The 14,539-nt window shown below is 36.1% G+C and overlaps 2 protein-coding genes across 7 annotated transcripts in view; both read left to right on the top strand.

Annotated features, from left to right (window-relative positions):
- Window positions 1–10,441, top strand: part of scamp4 (secretory carrier membrane protein 4) — a 32,024-nt gene extending 21,583 nt beyond the window's left edge. For all 5 annotated transcript variants that reach the window (XM_062959581.1, XM_062959580.1, XM_062959582.1 and 2 more), the window contains exons 5-7: window positions 4,507–4,608; window positions 4,712–4,829; window positions 7,805–10,441. In XM_062959581.1, the coding sequence (XP_062815651.1) occupies window positions 4,507–4,608; window positions 4,712–4,829; window positions 7,805–7,981 (397 nt within the window). In that variant the 3' untranslated portion in view covers window positions 7,982–10,441. The remainder of the gene's footprint in view (window positions 1–4,506; window positions 4,609–4,711; window positions 4,830–7,804) is intronic.
- A 3,493-nt stretch (window positions 10,442–13,934) lies between these two features.
- The window catches only part of csnk1g2 (casein kinase 1 gamma 2), a 46,301-nt gene continuing 45,696 nt past the window's right edge, over window positions 13,935–14,539 (top strand). For both annotated transcript variants that reach the window (XM_062959253.1, XM_062959254.1), the window contains exon 1: window positions 13,935–14,155. The gene's annotated coding sequence lies outside the window, so the exon portion shown is untranslated. The remainder of the gene's footprint in view (window positions 14,156–14,539) is intronic.

Below are 14,539 nucleotides of genomic sequence, written 5' to 3'. Positions count from 1 at the left end.
ATCTTGTTTGCTGTGTCATACAATAAAATAATAATAATGATGATGATGATGATGTTCGACTTGTGATTTTGTGATATGAAATCCAGCATATCTATCTTGTTTGCTGTGTCATAATAAAATAATAATAATAATAATAATAATAATAATAATGCTGTTTATATGCATTAGGTTTTCATTCACACATTGCAATATTTTTAGTGTTGATGGGGCATTTGTATAATAATAATAATAATAATAATAATAATAATAATAATAATAATAATAATAATAATTCACACAGTCCTAGACACTTGGGAAGTGTTCGACTTGTGATTTTGTGATATGAAATCCAGCATGTCTATCTTGTTTGCTGTGTCATACAATAAAATAATAATAATAATGTTTATATGCATTAGGTTTCCATTCACACATTGCCATAGTTTTAGTGTTGATGGGGCATTTGTATAATAATAATAATAATAATAATAATAATAATAATAATAATAATAATGATGATGTTTATATGCATTAGGTTTCCATTCACACATTGCCATAGTTTTAGTGTTGATGAGGCATTTGTATAATAATAATAATAATAATAATAATAATAATAATAATAATGATTTTTATATGCATTAGGTTTCCATTCACACATTGCCATAGTTTTAGTGTTGATGGGGCATTTATATAATAATAATAATAATAATAATAATAATAATAATAATAATAATAATAATGTTTATATGCATTAGGTTTTCATTCACACATTGCCATAGTTTTAGTGTTGATGGGGCATTTGTATAATAATAATAATAATAATAATAATAATAATAATGTTTATATGCATTAGGTTTCCATTCACACATTGCCATAGTTTTAGTAATGATGGGGCATTTGTATAATAATAATAATAATAATAATAATAATAATAATAATAATAATAATAATAATAATAATGTTTATATGCATTAGGTTTCCATTCACATATTGCCATAGTTTTAGTAATGATGGGGCATTTGTATAATAATAATAATAATAATGTTTATATGCATTAGGTTTCCATTCACACATTGCCATAGTTTTAGTGTTGATGGGGCATTTGTATAATAATAATATTAATAATAATAATGTTTATATGCATTAGGTTTTCATTTCATAGTTTTAGTGTTGATGGGGCATTTGTATAGTAATATTAATAATAATAATTTTTATATGCATTAGGTTTTCATTTCATAGTTTTAGTGTTGATGGGGCATTTATATAATAATAATAATAATAATAATAATAATAATAATAATAATAATAATAATGTTTACATGCATTAGGTTTCCATTCACGCATTGTCATACTTTTAGTGTTAAAGGGTATAATAGTAATTATTATTATAATAATGATCAATGTTTATATGCATTAGGTTTCCATTCACACATTGCCATAGTTTTAGTGTTGATGGGGCATTTGTATAATAATAATAATAATAATAATAATAATAATAATAATAATAATAGGAGCTTGTGGGTGTGTTATTATTATTATTATTATTATTATTATTATTATTATTATTTGCATATCCGCTTTCTCTTCTCCTCTGAGTTGGCATGAACTTCAATGAGAGGCCATTAGTTCATCCCAATTGGAACAGGGAACGGGGAATCAATGCCTCATCTTTGAGGCATTTATTCTTTTTTCCGAGCCCGCTTTCTTCTTATTTCCAATCCCGGGGCTTTGAGGAACTATTTTTCCCACTAATCCTCCTCCCCGAAGCCGGATAAGCGGCCGGCTCATCCCTTTAGCCTTCTGTATGTATGTGTTTGCAATGACGACAGTTCGGAAGGCAAGGCTGTCGTTTGGCGGAAGCTGCGAGAACGGCTTCGCGGCCTGCCAGCTTTGGTGGCAATGGCCAGGCGAGGGATTCTGTAGTGATAAACATGAACTATAACTCCCAAAATCCATAGCCAATCCTACTGAAACCTCTCCAATATATTCTGTCGGTCATGTTGAGTCTGTGTGCCAAGTTTGGTCCGGATCCATCATCAATTGGAGTCACAGATCTATCTGTATATTGTGGATGAACTACAACTCCCAAAATCCATAGCCAATCCCAATGAAACCTCCCCAGTATGTCATTGGTGGGGGTCGCAGTGGCCTTTGGAAGTGGCAGCCAATCCGGAAGGTGCCACATACATATACACACACATATACATATATGCATATACTTTCATTACATTATTTTAATTATATTATTATATATTATATAATATATATATATATATATATATATAATTTATTATATATTATATATAATATATTATATACTAGCTGTGCCCAGCCACGCATTGCTGTGGCAAAGTGGTGGTGGTATTGGTTAAAAATTGTTGTGTAATTTTTATTTGACGTTATTTGTATTTTTTAATTAATTTTATTGTAAGTTATCTTTTTATTTATTATAGTTTATTATTTTCTTGTATTATTTTTAGTTATTTTCTGTTATTATAGTATTTTATTGTATTAATTTTTAGTGTTTTTTATTATTTTTTATTGGGTTGCTAGGAGACTAAGTTGGAGGAGCTTAGCCTTCTAACTGGCAGCAATTGGATAAAAGCAATTATTCCTCTCTCTCTAATTAGGACTTTATTTTTCTTTTCTTTTTGTTGTATCAACCTAGAGGCGTGGATGATGGGTTGTGTTGTCAAATTTCGAGGTTGGAGGGCCTGTAGTTTTGTTGTTTTGTGGGTCGCCGTGATGCCATCACTCTTTTATATATATAGATATATTGAACTATACCACTGTACTGTAATATAATATATAATATATAACATATAATTTAATATTGTTATATGGTATTATTATTAGTATTATATTGTATAACATATTTTTATCAATATTTTATTGCCATCACTCTTTTATATATATAGATATATTATATAAAAATATATTATATATATTTTATTCTATTATATATATATATATTATATTATATTATATTATATATAATATATTATATGTATAAAATATATTATATATTTTTATTATATTATTATATATAATATATAATATTATTATATTATATATTATATATATAAAGTATATTACAGTAGAGTCCCACTTATCCAATGTAAATGGGCCAGCTGAACGTTGGATAAGTGAATATGTTGGATAATAAGGAGAGATTAAGGAAAAGCCTATTAAACATCAAATTAGGTTATGATTTTACAAATAAAGCACCATATCGTCATGTTATACAACAAATTTGATGGAAAAAGTAGTTCAATACACAATAATGCTATGTAGTAATTACTGTATTTACAAATTTAGCACCAAGATATCACGCTATATTGAAAACATTGACTACAAAAATGCGTTGGATAATCCAGAACATTGGATAAGTGAGTGTTGGATAAGTGAGACTTTACTGTATTTTTATTATATTACTATATATTACCATATATACTCAAGTATAAGCCGACCCGAATATAAGCCGAGGTACCTAATTTTACCACAAAAAAAACTGGGAAAACATCGACTCCAGTATAAGCCGAGGGTGGGAAATTTCAGAAATAAAAATAGATACCAATAAAATTACATTAATTCAGGCATCAATAGGTTAAATGTTTTTGAATATTAACATAAAGCTCACATTTAAGATAAGACTGTCAAACTCTGATTAAATCATTATTCTCATCTTCTTCAGTGTAAATGTGCTTATGTATCCTTTTAGTAAGAATAGAGTAAAATAATACTTGTAATAATAATAATAATAAATACAGGAAAATAATACATGTAATAATAAATAGAGTAAAATAATAAATGCAATAATAATAAGATCAGAGTGAAATAATAATAGAGTAAAATAATACATGTAATAATAATAAATACAGGAAAATAATACATGTAATCATAAATAGAGTAAAATAATAAATGCAATAAAAATAAGATCAGAGTGAAATAATAAATGTATTAATAATAATAAAAATAGAGTAAAATCAAGGTAATAGTAGCAACAATAATAGAGAAAAATAATAACTTTAATAATACCAATAATAATAGAGAAAAATAATAAATGTACCATATATTCTCGAGTATAAGTTGACCCAAATATAAGCCAACCAGGACCCTCACCCGAGGCTTATATTCAAGTATATACAGTAAGTTAAAAGTTTTCTTTTCCTTTTAAGTTAACACAAAATCTCGACAATAAATGTAATAGTAGCAACCATAATAGAGAAAAATAATAAATGTAATAATACCAATAATAATAGAGAAAAATAATAAATGTAATAATACCAATAATAATAGAGAAAAATAATAAATGTAATAATACCAATAATAATAGAGAAAAATAATAAATGTACCATATATTCTTGAGTATAAGCTGACCCAAATATAAGCCAACCAGGACCCTCACCCGAGTATAAGCCGAGGGGGGCTTTTTCAGTCTTAAAAAAAGGGCTGAAAAACTAGGCTTAAACTCGAGTATATACAGTATGTATATATTGATCCAAACTCCATGTCTTTTCTCGACCGCAGGTCCGACAGCTCTTTCAACTTCATGGTCTTTTTCTTCATCTTCTCCGCTCAGTTTGTCCTGGCAGCCATTCAGGCCATTGGCATCAGCAACTGGGGAGCCTGGTAAGCCCGGGAGTGTTTGGGAGGGGTTATTAAATCCTACACCTATGATGTGAGTGGACTACAATTCCCAACATCCTGTCAATGCCGCCTTTCTTCCTTTCAGCGGGTGGCTGGCTGCCGTGACATTCTTCAGCACTAACGTTGGGGCCGCCGTCATTATGCTTCTTCCGGCCATCATGTTTACCCTCTCGGCGCTCGCCATGTTCGTGTGCCTCCTCCGGGTAAGGGGACCTCAAAGACCATCTAGATCAGGGGTCCCCAAACTTTTTAAACAGGGGGCCAGTTCACGGCCCCTCGGTCCGTTGGAGGGCCCGACTATATTTTTAAAAAACTATGAACAAATTCCTATGCACACTGCACATGTCTTATTTGTATTGCAAAACAACAACAATAACAATGAAAGACCAATACAATATTTAAAAGTGAAAATAATTTTAACCAACATAAACCTATCAGGATTTCAATAGGAAGTGTGGGCCTGCTTCTGGCCAATGAGATAGACAAGTTAATTAGGATTGTTGTTGTTGTTGTTGTGTGTCTTCAAGTCATTTCAGACTTTGGGCGAGCCTAAGTCCAAAATTATTTATTTATTCATTTACTACATTTATTTACTACATTTATATCCCGCCCTTCTCACCACGAAGGGAACTCAGAGCAGCTGTATGTACATATGATATATTATATTATTCGCATAGCACAATATATAAGCCGCCCCGAGTCCCTTCGGGGAGATGGGGCGAGGTATAAGAATAAAATTATTATTATTATTATTATTATTATTATTATTATATTAGCATTATATATTACTATATTGAATTATACCAGTATACTGTAATATTATGTGTAATATATAACATATAATTAATATTATTATATGATAATATTATTAGTATTATATTGTATAAAATGATATTATTATCAATATCATATGTATATACAATATATTATACTATTAAAACTGATATAAAAATATTATATTATAAATGAAGGCGGGGGCCAGGTAAATGACCCTGGAGGGCCGCATCCGGCCCCCGGGCCTTAGTTTGGGGACCCCTGATCTAGAAGGTCTCATAAGACCATAGGTAAACAAAGAGACCCTCAAAGACCATCTAGACGATCTCAAAAGACCATGAGTAAGCAAAGAGGCCTCTAAAAACCATCTAGATGATCTCATAAGACCATAGGTAAGGAAAGGGACCCTCAGAGACCATCTAGACGATCTCGTAAGACCATAGGTAAACAAAGAGACCTCCAAAAGCCATCTAGATGGTCTCATTAGGCCATAGCTAAGCAAAGAGACCTTCAAAAACCATCTAGATGATCTCATAAGACCATAGGTAAGGAAAGGGACCCTCAAAGACCATCTAGATGATCTCATAAGACCATAGGTAAGGAAAGGGACCCTCAAAGACCATCTAGGTGATCTCATAAGACCATAGGTAAGGAAAGGGACCCTCAAAGACCATCTAGATGATCTCATAAGACCATAGGTAAGGAAAGGGACCCTCAAAGACCATCTAGACGATCTCATAAGACCATAGGTAAGCAAAGAGGCCTCCAAAGACTGACTAGATAGTCTCATAAGACCATAAGTAAGGAGAGTGACCTTCAAAAGCCATGTAGATGGTCTTATAAGGCCATAGCTAAGCAAAGAGACATTCAGAGACCATCTAGAGCAGGGGTCCCCAAACTAAGGCCCGGGGGCCGAATGCGGCCCTCCAAGGTCATTTACCTGGCCCCCGCCCTCAGTTTTATAATATAATATTTTTATATCAGTTTTAATAATATAATATATTGTATATACATGTAATATTGATAATAAACTTATGTTATACAATATAATACTAATAGTAATATCATACAATAATATTAATTATATGTTATATATTACATATTATATAACAGTATATATAGTTCAATATACAGTAGAGTCTCACTTATCCAAAACTCGCTAATCCAACGTTCTGGATTATCCAACGCATTTTTGTAGTCCATGTTTTCAATACATCGTGATATTTTGGTGCTAAATTCGTAAATACAGTAATTACTACATAGCATTACTGCGTAATGAACTACTTTTTCTGTCAAATTTGTTGTAGAACATGATGTTTTGGTGCATAATTTGTACAATCTTAACCTAATTTGATGTTCAATAGGCTTTTCCTTAATGCTTCCTTATTATCCAACATATTCACTTATCCATCATTCTGCCGACCCTTTTATGTTGGATAAGTGAGACTCTACTGTAGTAATATATAATGCTAATATTATGTTATGCTAATAATATAATATATTGTATGTACATACAGCTGCTCTGAGAAGGGTGAGATATAAATGTAGTAAATAAATGCAGTAAATAAATAATTAATTTTAGACTTAGGCTCGGCCAAAGTCTGACATGACTTGAAGTCACACAACAACAACAATCCTAATTAACTTGACTATTTCATTGGCCAGTAGCAGGCCCACACTTTCCATTGAAATCCTAATAGGTTTATGTTGATTAAAATTGTTTTCATTTTTAAATATTGTATTGTTCTTTCGTTGTTGTTGTTGTTGCACTACAAATAAGACATGTGCAGTATGCATAGGAATTTGTTCAGGTTTTTTTTTTCAAATTATAATTTGGCCCCTCAACAGTCTGAAGGATTGTGGACCGGCCCTCTGCTTAAAAAGTTTGGGGACCCCTGATCTAGACGATCTCATATGACCATAGGTAAGCAAAGAGGCCTTCAAAGACCATCTACACAGTCTCATAGGACCATAGGGAAGGAAAGGGATCCTCAAAGGCTATCTAGATGGTCTCATAGGTCCATAGGTAAGGAAAGTGACCTCCAAAAGCAATCTAGATGGTCTCATTAGGCCATAGCTAAGCAAAGAGACCTCCAAAGACCATCTAGATGATCTCATAAGACCATAGGTAAGGAGGGTGACCTCCAAAAGCCATCTAGATGGTCTCATAAGGCTGTAGCTAAGCAAAGAGACCTCCAAAGACCATCTAGATGGTGTCATAAGGCCATAAGTAAGCAAAGAGACCTTCAAAGACCAGGTAGACTTAGTTCAATCCTAAGTCTAAAGTTTAGGACATTGGCTAGGTCAATGACCTAAAAGATCCCACTGGTCTAGATAGCCGTGGTGGTCTCTCTCCACTCTGTGACGAAATTTACACCTCCTTTACTCCTGCCCACAATACCAGGTCCACCGACTTTACCGCGGCGGTGGCGGGAGCTTCCAGAAAGCGCAGGACGAGTGGCAGAGCGGCTTGTGGCGGAACCCTCCGACCCGCGAGGCCCAGTTCAGCAACTTCTCTGGGAGCAGCCTCCCCGAATACCCGACGGTCCCCAACTACCCAGGAGGAAACCGGTGGCCTTGATTCTCCCAGTCGGACTGCCCAGTTGGGTCGTAATCGCAACGCCTGTGTTTTCGTTCCATGTTTGTTCCTTTTGGGGCGGGTATGGGGAAGAACGACACGCCTTTCTTCCCTATACCTTCTCCCCCATTGCCAATCCTTTTTGGGGTTGTTTTTTTCCCATCCCGTAAATCAATTCTCCCCTTTTGACGATCTCGGAAAGATCGGGAATCCACCTCTTATTGCCTTATTTGGACCGACGGGGTCGCCAATCGTTTGGGTTCATCTATTTTGCCTTGTGCATTTGTACCGACAGGGTTGCCAATTGTTTGGGTTCATCCATCTCGCCTTGTGCATTTGTACCGACAGGGTTGCCAATTATTTGGGTTTGTCTATCTCACCTTGTGCATTTGTACCAATCGTTTGAGTTCATCTATCTCGCCTTGTGCGTGTTGGGGTTATTTAACTGTGAAACACCCTGATTTATTGGTGAGTCTGGACTCTTCACCATCTCCTCTCCAGTCTGACCGCTTAAGCATCCAGTGAAAGCAGCACCAACAAACGACACCACAGTCGTTATTCTGCTGATCCCAGCGGTTCTAAGGCTTTATTATATACATCCAGATATAAGTCCATCGCTCTTAGGACTCATGCTTTCCCCAGCAAGGGTAAAGCATGTCCTGTCCCTTTGTCAAGTGTCTGTGAAACACTCAAGCAGGCGACTCTCACGTTCTACTCCCGATGACGAATATTCTGTCTGTGCTGTTGAAACGGAAGGCTTGACCTATTGGCCCTGCAGGCAGTCAATCAAGCTGGCTTGTGATTAACCCATGTGCTGCTGGAAAGTTTGTCAGAATACACAGTTGCAAAGAACCAACAGCAAACACTTAATTCAACATTTCATACTAACAACAAAATACACCAACAGTCCATTTGTACCGACTGGGTCGCCAAATGTTTGGGTTAATTTATCTCGCCTTTTGCATTTGTACCAATGGGGTCGCCAATAGTTTGGGTTCATCTATCTCGACTTGTGGATTTGTACCGACGGGGTCGCCAATTGTTTGAGTCCGTCTATCTTGCCTTGTGCATTTGTATAAACGGGGTCACCAATTGTTTGGGTTGATCTATCTCATCTTGTGCATTTGTACCGACGGGGTCGCCAATTGTTTGGGTTCGTCTGTCTCGCCTTGTGCATTTGTACCGATGGGGTCGCCAATTGTTTGGGTTCATCTATCTCGCCTTGTGCATTTGTACCGACGGGGTCGCCAATCGTTTGGGTTCGTCTATCTCGCCTTGTGCATTTGTACCGATGGGGTCACCAATCGTTTGAATCGGTCTATCTCGCCTTGTGCATTTGTACCGACGGGGTCGCCAATCGTTTGGGTTCCTCTATCTCGCCTTGTGCATTTGTACCGACGGGGTCGCCAATTGTTTTGGTTAGTCTATCTCGCCTTGTGCATTTGTACCAACGGGGTCGCCAATTATTTGAGTCCATCTATCTCACCTATTTTTCTTACTTTTTAAGGGACTTCCACTTTGCCCATTCCCCTTGCCCTTCTCAGGAGACTCTCGATGGCCACAAATGAACGGGAGACCTGTTTCGGACCCTCAAAATCATGATTTTGGCCTATATCTCCCACACAGTTGGGAAGGAACACGTGGCGGCGTTTATTTCAGGTTTCTGTTTGTGTCGCAGTAATGGCTCAATGGGTCCTGACCTGATACTGGAACGAAAACGATTATCGGTGCCTTAACTGGAGGATGGACCTTGTGGTCCCTTCCGTGTCGCTTTCAGACACACATTCCTTGATCCGGGTGGTTTGTTTACATTCAACTCCCCCCAATTTCTTTCGGGATGAGCCAAGAAAGGGAAAAAGAAGTCACAGTTAGAGAGACGTAGAACTTGGTTCCAGGTTCTTTCAAATCTAGTTTGCTTCCCAAATCCAAACCTTTTTGTGTCGAGCCAATTCTGGGGATTTTGCCTCAATATATATACCGATGAGTCTCTTGAAATCTTTATCACACACCATGTTTACACGGTTTGTGGATAGAGAGTTTTGCCTTTGATAATTGGGCAGCAATCGACCTTAAAGCCGCGTTGTCTGAGCTGAACTTGGTCGAAGTTTAGATTTCAAGGATGTGATGCCTTATTTCCAGCCCTTTCTTCTCCTCTTTGGTCGTAATGCTCAAAAGCCTTCATCTCAACCGGCGTACGGTACCTTTCCGCCATTTGTCTTAATGTAATATATATATCTATATATGTATAATATTCTAATGACATTTTTGTAACAATGTTTACACACTAGATTTCCCCAGGGAAGTCCTTCCTTCCCAATTTCGGGGAGGAGAATTAACAATACTACTATTACTACTTCCGGGCAACGACTTGTTCTGCATCATGTTGTGGATTTCCCCTCCTTGCTCTTATTCTAAAAAAATTTTTTTTGGTTCGTTTAAAATAAATCGGATTTGTCTACTGCAGTGGTTCCCAAACTTATTTGGCCTGCCGTCCCCTTCCCAGAAAAAATATGACTCAGCGCCCAATGGAAAGGGGGCGTGGCTTAGAGGGGTGGGTGTGGCTCCTGTTTCTCCCCTAGTCCAAGATGCAGGGCTGGGAGGGGAGGTGGGCGGGGCCACAAATGGGCGGCAAGGACTGGGATGGGCGGAGTTACGAGCTCTGAGATAGGGCTGAGCTTCTATCCCTGTCCTATAGAGAGGTATAGAGGCTCAGTCCTGTCTTGGACTCTTGGAAGGAGGCCCCGCCCCCTTCCCTAGCCCCGCCCTCTTTGTCCCAACAAGCGCCTCAGGAAGTATAGATCCTCAGCCCTGTCTCGGGTTCTTGGGAAGAAGCCACGCCCACTCTTCTAGCTCCGCCCCCTGTGTCCTAACAGGTGCCTCAGGTGCTCAGCCCTGTCTCCGGCGCTTGGGAATAGGCCCCGCCCCTCCCCTGGCTCCGCCCCCATGCACCTGTGGCCATCACCGCCCCCCCGGATCGCTTCAGCGCCCACCAGGGGGCGGTAGCGCCCACTTTGGAAATCACTGGGTTAGAGTAACTGTGATCTGTGGCAGATGAAGTTTTTGAAAGTACTGCAAATCCTATAATCCTTGGTCCATCCTCTCCCAAAGTTCTGCAGCATGTAAAGTGTGTCATTTGGGATATGTGTGCCAAGTTTGGTCCAATTCGGTCATTCCTGGTAGTCGCAGTAGTCTCAGGAAGTGAGTGATGGTACTGCAAATCCCATAATCCTTGGTCCATCCTCTCCCAGAGCGCTGCAGCATGTAAAGTGTAGCATTTGGGATATGTGTACTAAGTTTGGTCCAATTCTATCATTCCTGGTAGTCGCAGTAGTCCCAGGAAGTAAGTGACAGTACTGCAAATCCCATAATCCTTGGTCCATCCTCCCCCAAAGTACTGCAGCATGTAAAGTGTGACATTTGGGATATGTGTGCCAAGTTTGGTCCAATTCAGTCATTCCTTGTAGTCACAGTAGTCTCAGGAAGTAAGAGAAGGTACTGCAAATCCCATCATCTGTGGTCCATCTGCCTCCAAACAGCACCAGGATGTAAAGGGGGTCACAGGGGTTCTGTGTGCCAAGTTTGGTCCAATTCTATCATTCCTGGTAGTCGCAGTAGTCCCAGGAAGTGAGTGAAGGTACTGCAAATCCCATCATCCGTGGTCCATCTTCCCACAAACGGCACCAGGACGAAAAGTGCATCATGGGGGTTCTGTGTGCCAAGTTTGGTCCAGTTCCGTCATTGATGGGCATTGCAGTAGTCTGTGGGAGTCGAAGCGTTTCAAAGTACTGCAAATCCCATCATCCGTGATCCATCCTCCCCCAAACGGCACCAGTCTAAAAAGTGCACAGCTATATAATATAATATACAACTTAATTTATAATAATATATAATAATATAATATATTATTATATTATATTATTGGTAATATAACATATTACGATATAATACTAATAATAATACAAATTAATAATATTAATTATATATTCTATATTAAATGGAATATTACTAATAATATCACAATGTAATGATATAGTACAATATAGTAATTTAATGCTAGTATTGTACTATGCTAATAACATAATGTATGTGAATGTAATTTGTAAGAGCGGCATATAAATGTAGTAAATAAAATAAATATATATACATAGATTATAAATACACACACACACACACACACACATATATATATATATATATATATATATATATCTCCAATATATATTTATCACTATATATATGTATGTGTATGCTTCTGCCGGCCCGTTTAGCTTGGATAAGTGAGACTCTACTGTATATATTTTGATATATGTTTATAGATACACAAATATAGAGCCAAATATATATGGGGATATATATATATATATATATATATATATATATATATATATATAGATCAGCTTCAAGCAATTTCCATATATGTGTGCGTGTATATATATATTACGATATTTTAATATGTATATGTATATATATATATATATATACACACATAAACACACATATAATGATACATATATATATATATATATATATATATATATATATATATGATACAATATTTTAATATGTATATATATACACATAAACACATATAGTGATACATATATATGATACAATATTTTAATATGTATATATATACACATAAACACATATAGTGATACATATATATATGATACAATATTTTAATATGTATATATATACACATAAACACATATAGTGATACATATATATGATACAATATTTTAATATGTATATATATACACATAAACACATATAGTGATACATATATATGATACAATATTTTAATATGTATATATATACACATAAACACATATAGTGATACATATATATGATACAATATTTTAATATGTATATATATACACATAAACACATATAGTGATACATATATATGATACAATATTTTAATATGTATATGTATACATAAACACATATTTAGTGATATATATATGATACGATATTTTAATATGTATATATATACATAAACACACATATAGTGATACATATATATATATATGATACAATATATATATATATATATATATATACACATATAGAGATACATATATATATATGATACAATATTTTAATATATATATATATACACATAAACACATATAGTGATATATATATATATATATGATGCGATATTTTAATATGTATATATACACATAAGCACACATGTAGTTATTTTATATATATTTTATATATATAGTGATACATAGATATATATTGGGGATTATATATACACAATACACATATACACAATATATATTTATCTACTATATATTTATCTACAATATATATTTATTTCCTATATATGTATATGTGTGTATGTATATACATATTCAAATATATATATTTAAGGAAATATCTATATATATATCTAATGTATTTCCTTCCCAAAGCTTCCTACTGGGATTGAAGGAGTTAAAGGACAAGCCGTAAAGCGCGTCTTCTGTCGCAAAGGCAATAGCTCCTCCCACCGTCGCCTCTAAGCCCCTCCCACTCGGGCCAACCGGGTTCTCTAAGCGCGCTGTGACCAAAGAGGAGACGTCTCGGCACAACTGTCACTTCCGGCTCCCATTGGGAGCCTCCATTTGCGTGGTAGGCCTCTCCCAAAACAAACCAATTCAAAGTTTCCCAATCACTTTATACTTTCAGCGTTTACAAGAACTATTTAGCGGGGGAAAAATTTGCACTGAAGTTGATTTTACCTATTTTTTTAAAGGGATTTCTCTTATTTTCCCCCTTTTACCACTCAAATGGACGCATCCAATGGGAACCGGACGTTGATTAGAGTTCTCATTTTGCCTCTTTGGCAAATTGCTCTCCGCTTTTTCCTGCCTCTTTGGGCCCGTCCTTTGCTGCGCATGCGCTCCAGGCGCGGAGAAGGGGCCTCTCACGCAGCCAGCGCGGAGGCGGCGATTCTGGAAAGAGTGTTGCTCCGGAGGCGTGACGTCACAGCCATAGGGCGACGCCGGGCTTACGCCGCTGACGTAGCGGCGTCGCTCGCTCTCAGGGAGGAGAAGGCAGAAAGAGGTTTAAAGAGACAACAGCAAATGGAGGGGCTTCGGGGCAGCAGGGCGAGGCCTGCCCGATTCTGAGGAGCCCCGGGCCCCGAGAAGGAAGGCAGGCCGGCCTCGAAGCGCCCCGAGAGAGGTAAGCCCCGCCGTGGTCGAATGCGAGACTAATTGAGGGAAGGCTTCGTTTTCCTGAGGGGAAAAGAAGGCCTCAGTTGGCCTACTCCACAGGCACAAGCCTCGCTCAGTTACCTCAGAGACGATAATAATAATAGTAAAATATACATATTATATCTATCTAATTCTATAAATATAATATTTAAATTATATATATATCTAGTGTGTATATATATATGTATCACTATATGGATATAATAATATATCCATACCTCTCTATTTAATTTAATATATATATTTTATATATATATATCTAGTGTGTATATATATGTATCACTATATGGATATAATAATATATCCATACCTCTCTCATGTATTTAATTTAATAATAATAGTCAAATATACA

The sequence above is a fragment of the Anolis carolinensis genome, unplaced genomic scaffold, assembly GCF_035594765.1.
Source record: "Anolis carolinensis isolate JA03-04 unplaced genomic scaffold, rAnoCar3.1.pri scaffold_7, whole genome shotgun sequence".
In the NCBI taxonomy this organism is placed as follows: domain Eukaryota; kingdom Metazoa; phylum Chordata; class Lepidosauria; order Squamata; family Dactyloidae; genus Anolis; species Anolis carolinensis.
This window is presented reverse-complemented; position numbering and strand designations above follow the sequence as displayed.